The sequence below is a fragment of the Mastomys coucha genome, unplaced genomic scaffold (genome assembly GCF_008632895.1).
Source record: "Mastomys coucha isolate ucsf_1 unplaced genomic scaffold, UCSF_Mcou_1 pScaffold18, whole genome shotgun sequence".
NCBI classification, from domain to species: domain Eukaryota; kingdom Metazoa; phylum Chordata; class Mammalia; order Rodentia; family Muridae; genus Mastomys; species Mastomys coucha.
In genome coordinates, this window is record NW_022196900.1 from 55,642,879 (window position 1) to 55,652,413 (window position 9,535).

At 37.5% G+C, this 9,535-nt stretch overlaps 1 protein-coding gene across 1 annotated transcript in view; it reads right to left on the reverse strand.

The window, feature by feature from the left end:
* LOC116095729 (cytochrome P450 2J6-like) overlaps positions 1–9,335 on the reverse strand; it is a 76,237-nt gene extending 66,902 nt beyond the window's left edge. The window contains exon 1 of the mRNA XM_031377006.1: positions 9,236–9,335. Within this exon, the coding sequence (XP_031232866.1) occupies positions 9,236–9,335 (100 nt within the window). The remainder of the gene's footprint in view (positions 1–9,235) is intronic.
* Between the last annotated feature and the right edge of the window lie 200 nt (positions 9,336–9,535).

Below are 9,535 nucleotides of genomic sequence, written 5' to 3' on the forward strand. Positions count from 1 at the left end.
AATACCTTTAAGTGATGTTAAGAAGTTATTTAATTTTCATTGAGGATATCCCTGAATATGAGGGAAAATAGCTTGTGTGGATAGCACAAGTGAGAATAAATCCATTTTGGGGTGCATCACAATTCAATGCATGGAGTCAGATGGTCTTAAAGAGAAAATGAACTTTTAAAGGGCCAATAACTTCAGATTGATTCTCTCTGGAACTCTGTGTACCTAAACTGGAGTAAGCTAAAACATCTGTAACTGTTACCTCCACACACTCAAGGAAAGATGCTCAAGAGAGAATAAATTGTAATAGAGAAACACAAGACATATAAAAATACCAGCCAGGAGAATGATACTGAAAAATCATTAATTCCAGAACTAAGGAACTCAGAGATACTGAAACAAGCATATAAATTCCAGGGGCCAACCTCAGTTGTTCATTTTGGTTCTTTCTAGAAGGTAGCTGAGTGAGAAGGAGCATCTGGAAGGGCAAGTCTTTCCCTTAGCACATATTTAGAATTGCCTTTTCTATATTAAAACTGTTGCCTTTCTTAAGCCTCAATACTTTGCATTAGTAGCTGGCCTGCCTGCCTGAGTTCCCCTAGACCAGAAATTGCAGTAGCTGGCATTTGTCACCTCACAAAGAATTTATTGCTAGTGTTCCTTTCTCTGGTGAGTAATTCAGAAGCCTCTCTGGCTAAGCTAGTTCACTCATTGTGAACCAGAAAGGAATAAAAGGAAAAGAATTAGATGATTTATATAGGCAAATATTCATAGACACATATACATTCTTAAACCCACATTCTGGCCAGGACCTGCCATCTGTCACAATCACCTCCACAATTATTAATGCATGTTTACATATACACACACACATATATAGACAAACAAACATACACACCTGAATGGATGGATGGAAGGATGGATGGATGAATGGATGGGTGGGTAGGAGGATGGATTAAGGATGCACGAGAGCTTCCATAGACAAACCATTTTTAAACCTTCTTAGACAAAAAACTACTCAGAGATAAAATGTTACATAGAATGAGAGTTATAGAAGGATGTTGATATTAAGTTCAAAACAGTGTTTCATTCTATATGCCTGTTATAATTTCAATGCAACAGATTTTTATTCCTCTGCTTTATCATACTGCATTCCTGTGATATTAACCTTGAATCTAAATGGTTTTTCTTCAAGACAAATTTGTCCTAAGTCTATTTCTCTTTTTAGTGTGATTATGAATGCTCATTGGATTTCTTAATATAAAGCCTTTAGACAATATTATGAGGAGTGGGTACATAATATTTTTGACTCTAATTTTATTACATCTTTCTAGCAAGGCCACCAAGACCATCTCTAAAAACTTTATTCCTAAAATTGTTTGAATCAAATGAGGATTCTATAGAATCATTACCTATTTGTCTATATAGTATCACTACAGACCTACATCTTTGTGGTCTATAGAAATCTGCTCAACAGGGTGGGTCATTACCTAGTGATTATTATATATTTTATAAAAATAGGAAAAGAACATTAATAGCAGGAATCTTTCTTTAGATATAATCTCCTTGGCTTTGTGTAAAGAAGTGAATCCATCATAGGTTTATAGTCTGTGGCTGAAACCTCTGAGGAAAATCGTCTAGATTTCAGGTTTTCCTAGATGGCTCCTGGCACATAATGCTACATAAAAATTGAAAAATGTTTCTAGTAAAAGTGACTTGGAGTAGATAAGGAAACTGATGAACTCAATAAAAGACATAGAGTGGCAAGTCAACAATAGAAAGGGAAAAGTCAGTAAAATGAGGGAGAAAATCAACATTGTGGTTGAGAAGGTCAGCAAGACACATGCAGCAAAGGAACTGAGGTTTTGATAAAATAAAATGTAAATGCTGAATAATTCAGGGAGTCAAAAACACAACAAGTAAAAATGTTATAACATACTAAACTATGTTGAAGAAGATCATGAACAGAACAAAATGTTGAAGACACACTCCATTCAAATATCCATTAGGTAAAATAATAAGCATGACCACAGTGTCTAATAGACACAAACTAAATTAAAATCTGAGATCAACATTTGTATTGTCTCCTAGAAGCACATGATAAGCTCAAGTTAAGTTTAGAGAAAAGGAAACCAATCAACAAAGTACAGAGAAATAGTGTAAGCTTGCATAGTTATTCTGATAACTGATAAAATATATTTCAAATTCAAACTAGTCAAAAGAGGCAAAGAATAATGTTACATAATGGGAACAACAATTACTAAGTCATAGCAAAGAGGTCATCTAAGGACCTTTGAAAAATTCCACCAGGAGGAAGAAAAATTCTTCCTCCCCTCCTGGAAGAGAGAGGCCATGAAGCATGTAGGTACCCTTCCCCTCCTGAAGGGAGAGGCTGATTACATTCCTCAGAAAGACCACAGGGGGAATGACTGTGGGCCATCTGAATATAAAAGACACCCTTTGCTACTTCATTTCTTATGTACCAATCAGTTCAAAAGTCACACTGCTCTGAAAATCCTATTGGGCCTAGTGGCTGTTGCTCTATTCTACCCCTGAAAATTGTATAAAAACTACCCAAGCAAAAAGAGACAGGAGAGGGTCCACCAGGCCCAGACTGTCCTAACAAATGGAATCCAGGAGCGGTAAATCCAAAGCCTTGGGAAAAGCACCCCCACACTGATTGTGTTAGATCTAGGGGAACACAGTCAGGAGGGAGCATGGGGTTCAAACCCCCTTCCTGAACCCAGGGTACTCTGAAAGTGGAGAGGAAACCCACTCAATTCTTGGTGAACATAGGAATACTGGTCCTCCTCCAAGCCGATGGCCCTGTTTCCAAGAAAAAAAATCTTTGGACCCAGGAGCCACTATCACCAAAATGTATTCATGAACTACCTGAAAAACAGTGGGCCTAGGGATGGGCCAGTTATCTCATTCATTTACGGTCATCCCAGACCGTCCCTGTTGGGGTGAGACTTTCTCTCCAAGATTGGGGTCCAGATATACTTCCTATCCAACAAGCCACAACTTACTCGTCCAAAAGGAGAGCCCATGGATAGAAGAAAGACCCCTCCAACTGATCCCTGCTGAGAGCTGAGGCTACCTGGTTTACAGATGGGAGCAGTTTTCTCCATGAATTTCAGAGATAAGTGGCTCTTGCTGCTGTAATTGAAGGCACAAATGTCATCTGGGCAGAACCTCTAACCTCCTGCATGTTGGTGCAGAATGTGAAGCTAATTGCCCTCACCAGTGCATTGGAACTTGGGGCTGGAAAGAAAATTAACATTTACACAAATAGCAGTCATGCCTTTGCCACAGCTCACATCATCGGGGCTATATACCAAGAGAGAGGACTGCTCACACCAGAGGAAAAAGAAATTAAAAAACAAAGAAAGAAACAAGAAATCTTAGATCTCTTGGATGATGTGATGAAGCTTGCAAATTTGAGTATTATTCATTGTCCAGGACATCATATGGAAGAGACTCAATGGCTTGAAACTATAAACCGGCAAATCAAGTGGCTCTGCAGGAGCCTATTCTGGTTAAGGTACTACAAGAGACAGCTGCTGGAAAAAGAGACTGGATTAAGGGATGGTCTCACTTAGAATATACTGAAGAATAAAAGACTCAGATTGCTAGCCACCCTACCAACTTCTACCTATAGAAGTAAGGGCAGTGGTACACAAGAGAATGAAAAACTATATTCCCCAGAAATCAAGCTGAGAACTTACTCGACATAGATGGACTCATTTAGGAGATAAGAAGCTCAACCAAGAAGTCAAGTGATCTAAGGTATATGTAATGGATCTTGTAGAACAGTGTAAGTTATGTCAGCAAGTAAATGCTTATGTAGCCAAGAACAAACAGGGCAAGAGACCAGAATTTGTATGTACATTTATACAGACCAATATAAATATTAAGAATTTTCAAATAAATGTTATGAAGGTTTTACATATACTAATTTTCTTATATTAAGGCACCATCAAAGTCAAGAGGTAGATTTTAAATATATTTATTTTAATTTCATTTTTATTAATTATAATAATTAAATGCAATCATATATTTAATTTGTTAGTGTACCAATAATTAATATAATATAGCCAATGTTTACTTATGATTACTAAATATGCATATACTTTTATTAATTATACCTTTATTGACTATACTAATTATTTACAATTCAAATGTTCCTCCCTTCCTCTACCTCCTCAATGAGCCCCCCACTACATTCCTCTTCCCCTTTGCCTCTAAGATGATACATCCCTTACTACCTACCCACTACCATCTCACTCCTGTAGCATCTCCCTTACCTGGGGCATCAAGCTTTCAGAAGACCAAATACATACCCTCCTACTAAGGACAGACACAGCAGACTTCTGTTATAAATGTAGCAGGGAGCATGAACCTGTCCATGTATGTGATTTGGTTGGTGGCATAGTCCAGTTATTAGTGAGTGCATACCATATATATCCTTTAGGGTCTGGGATATGTCACTCAGGATGATATGTTCTAGTTCCTTCCATAGGCTTGCAAAATTCATGATGTCCTTATTTTTAATAGCTGAGTAGTATTCTTGAGAAAATGTATTATATTTTCTGTATCCATTCTTCTGCTGAAGGACATTTGGGATGTTTCCAGCTTCTGGCAGTTATAAATAAGGCTGCTATGAATATAGTGGCATATGTATCCTTGTTATATGTTGGAGCATCTTTTGGGTATATGCCCAGGAGTGGTCTAGCTGAGTCTTCAGGTAGAACTATTCCAATTTTCTGAGGAACCAACAAATTGATTTCCAAAGTGGTTTTACCAGCTTGTAGTTCTTCTAGCAATGGAGGAGTGTTCCTCCTTTTCTACATCCTCATCAGCATCTTCTGTTACCTTAGTTTTTTATTTTAGCCATTCTGATTAGTATGAGATGAAATCTCAGAGGGTTTTTTGTTGTTGTTGTTGTTCATTTCCCTGATGACTCAGGACTTTGAACATTTCTTTAGCTGCTTCTCAGCCATTCAAAATTCCTAGGTTTAGAATTGTTTAGATCTGTACCCCATTTTTAATAGGGTTATTTGGTTCTCTAGCATCTAACTTCTTGAGTTCTTTGTATATTTTGGAGATTAGCCCTCTAGCAGATGTAGGGTTCACTAAGATCTTTTCCCAACCTGTAGGTTGCCATTTTGTCCTATTGATAGTGTCCTTTGCCTTACAAACACTTTGCAATATTATGAGGTACCATTTGTCAATTGTTTATCTTAGAGTTGAGCCATTGGTGTTCTGTTCAGGAAATTTCCCCTGTGCTCATATGTTCAAGTCTCTTCCTCATTTTCTCTTCTATTTGATTCAGCATATCTGGTTTTATATGGAGGTCCATTTGGACTTGAGCTTTGTACGAGGAGATAAGAATGGATCAATTTGCATTCTTCTACATTCTGACCACCAGTTGTACCAGCACCATTTGCTGAAAAAGCTATCTTTTTTCCATGGGATGGTTTTAACGTCTTTGTCAAAGATCAAGTGACTGTGGGTGTGTAGAATTATTTCTGCGTCTTCAGTTCTATTCCATTGATCTACATGCCTATTTCTGTACAAATATTATACAGTTTTTATTGCTATTGCTCTATAGTATAGCTTAAGGTCAGGGATGGTAATTTCCCAAGAAGTTCTTTTATTGCTGAGGATAGTTTTCATTATCCTGGGTTTTTTTATTATTTGAAATGAATTTGAGAATTGCTCTTTCTAACTCTATGAAGAATTAAATTGGAAATTTGATGGGGGTTGCATTGAATCTGTAGAATACTTTCAGTAAGATGGCCCTTTTATTATGTTAATCCTGCTGATCCAGGAGCATGTGAGATATTTCCATCTTCTGTTGTCTTCTTTGATTTATTTTTTTTTCAGAGACTTGAAGTTCTTTTCATACAGATCTTTTACTTGTTTGGTTAGAGTCACACCAAGATTTATTATTTGTGACTATTATGAAGGGTGTTGTTTCCCTAATTTCTTTCTCAGCCCATTTTTCCTTTGAGTAGAGGAAGGCTAGTAATTTGTTAGAGTTAATTTTATATCCAGCCACTTTGCCTAAGTTGTTTATCAGCATAACTCTCTGGTAGAATTTCCATGGTTTCTTATGTATGAGATCATATCATCTGTGAATGGTGGTATATTGACTTCTTCCTTTGTAATTTGTATTTCTTTGATTACCTTTTGTTATCTAATTGCTCTGGATAGTACTTCAAGTACTATGTTGAATAGTTAGGGAGAGAATGGGCAGTCTTGTCTTGTTCATGACTTTAATTGGATTGCTTTGAGTTTCTCTCCATTTAGTGTAATGTTTGTTATTGGTTTGTTGTATATTGCCTTTATTATGTTTAAGTATGGTCCTTGAATTCCTGATCTCTCCAAAACTTTTATCATGAAAGGGTATTGATTTTGTCAAAGGATTTTTCAGCATATAATGAGATGATCATGTGGTTTTTATCTTTGAGTTTGTTTTGTACAGCTTTCATGGAATTTTTACCAAAACAATGGTCTATTTGTCTAGAGAATTAGAACATCTACACAGCATCTGACAGGCATGAGACATACATATGTAAGTAATGAGACAAACATGGAGTTGTGTCTGCATATCTGGGTAAGGAAAAGGTACCTGTGTGTCATAGGAATATTCCAGAAATTTCCCCCCATCTCAACTCTTTCAAATTTTAATTCAGTTTATAATGTGAAGTTTCTTCTTACTACTTTATTCATGCTTTCACCATTAAGAAATGTGTGAGCAACAATAAGCAGTATCATGAGATTATAAATGTTATAAAGAAAGCAAGGTCTCTAACCTGGTGTCAAGTGAGAACAGAGAAGTGAGCTCATCAGTCCTCAGGGGGTTCAGTCAGTCTCTGTACAAGTCTGTTGTAACAAGCATGGAAAGCTACAGTAAAATGTACAATATCAGTATAGGAAAGAGAACATTCTGTTTAAACTTTTTAAAGGTTGTGAAAGATATCTGATATGTGACCCCAATGAAGTCAGGATGCACAGGTTGAGAACCACTGTATTAATAGTTATGGTTATGCAATAAAGGTTGTAGGCTGGGAATGGAGACATCTCTGAATATCTGGAGTGATAGAAGCACATAGGCTCTAATGATCAATACCTGTGGCCATTTGAGGCAGTTGCTATCTTTCAAGTCTCGGGATTGAAGCTATTAAAGGGTTAAAAATCAACCCCTCCTTCAAAAGATCCTGTGGAGAATGAGAACAGCCCTGGGTGAAGTATTTTGTTTGGTCCCAGCCACCCACTGCATCTCTGAAAAATGAATGGGCTCTGTGTTCCAAGGGTCAGAAACAAAAATGCATGGTGACAGTTAAAAGAAATCCCTACTGTTTGAACACATCCACACTCACAGAGATTTAGAGCTGGGCCTCAGGGTCCAGCTGTTCACCAAACCAGGAAAGAGATAGTGTAGATAAGAATATACTTAAAGAATGGTAGAAACTCCCTAGTGATGCAAACTATAACCCTACCACGAAGAACTCAACAGAATGAAGCCACAACTTTATTAAGCAAAATCTTCACAATCAATTTGAATCAAAAAAGAAAATCTCTTGAAAGCAGAGAGAAAAATAAATAATGTATCAATTATGAGGAAACTACAAAGGACAGAACAAAGCAGGATACTATGTAAAATCTTTAAGGAAAGCATTTCATCCACCTACTGTTCTATAATAAGGGAAAAGACAGTGTCAGCATGGAGAGGAAAATAATTCTGAGGTGTGGCAAAGGCTCCTTTTGCTGCAGTTTCTTCTGAGGGAATGGAGGAAAGAAGTTCTTGAGGTCAGAAAGAAAGCTGTAAACTTGAACTGACAGAAAAAAAAGACAGAGCCATGGGAGGAGGAGTAAGGAGCAAGGATGTCAGGCTCTTCTGTCTTTGAGTTCCATCTGCACAGGACACTGAAGAGAGCTTAGTATATGATGTAGTTCACAGTGTGTGTGCAGACAACACCTGAGACAGCTCTGCCATAGAGGGGAGACAGTGGACTTCTAGGCTTGTAGTCACTTTAGTTCCTGTAGAGAATGGTGTTAGTAAGTCTTATCAGTGGAACATACCTATTTCATAGCACAAAGCATCTGTGGGGTAGATGGTAAAAGAAATATATGAAAAGAGTGAATATGACTACTTAAAAAGTGTTCAACATTGAAAAACAAACAAGAAAGTGGTAATGGGAGTGGAAAGAATCGAAAAGAAAAACATACAATAATGAAATTCAGGGGCGAATATCCTTATACAACAATAAGTACAAAAAATGATCTATACTTCCTAGCTAATTGTAATAGATGGGAATAATAAATAATGGACTAGTAAATGGGAATGATAAGTACAAATGTGGTCCAAGCACAGGGCACAGAAAATTACTACAGATAAAAAGCAATATTACAAAAAGTTGGTCATTGCACAAAAAACATCCATTGATCTCAGATATGTACAAGATACACACACATACAAACACACAGAGTCACACATACATACACACACAAACACACACACTCACACACACAAAGAAGGAGGGTAGGAGAGAAACTGAGACAAACAGGCAAAGTCCCAATGGAGCTGGAGAGTTCATTGACCTTTCTCTGTAGTTGATAAAGTCAGTAGGAAAGCAGCCAGCAAGCTACAGAATAAACAATTATCTATGAGAGAAAATCATGTTATAGAAAATTTTATAAAGAGAACAGTGTGTGTGTGTGTGTGTGTGTGTGTGTGTGTGTGTGTGTATGTTTTATGCTAGAGTGCTTAAAATACTAAGCAGATGGGCACTTACACATTTGTTACAGCAACAGAGCTTATTTATCAAGACAAACTATCAACTCACCCATCAACCTGAATATACTTAAAACAATTGAAGTCATGCATAGTGTTTTGTCACACCATAATGGAATAACAATGTAAATCATTTATGCAAGAATAATAAAATCAAATTTTTGGCATGAAAACATCATGTCTTTCACATGAGGACCCAGATTAGAAACTAGCTTTACTGGCTAGGCTAGCAGACAGATAGCATCAGCCTTCAGCCATATCTTCCAGTCTGGGTTTCAACAGCTTAGTATCAGGTCATGACACAACCAGACACCCTCTCCCTTTCGTACCACTTGGATCCCAAATGAAGATGTGATACATCTAACCCAAACTGGAACAAGTTGCCCACAAATGGCAGGTACCATGGTTCAGGAAGGTAGTTCTTGGGGTGCCTGTTTCTGAGTTAGTCAGCCAGGAGCAACAAGGTGAGAGCAGCCAGCAGTAGAGTCCAGAGATAGATTGCTGGGCAGATGTTAGCCACTAGGCAACCTGCAGCAGCAAGCATGTTGAGAGTCTAAATTGGGCTAACCCTCTGACAGTACTTATAGCCCTCTGCTAAATTCCACCTTGTTCCTTGCTAACCAAGCCTGCCTTTCTGTCTTTCCAAAAGAGCTTATTCTGTTTTGATACACTTACTCTATTGGTATTGACTTCGCCCCTCTTTGCTCCTCACCAGTCCTCAGCAATGAATAATTTGATAGTCAT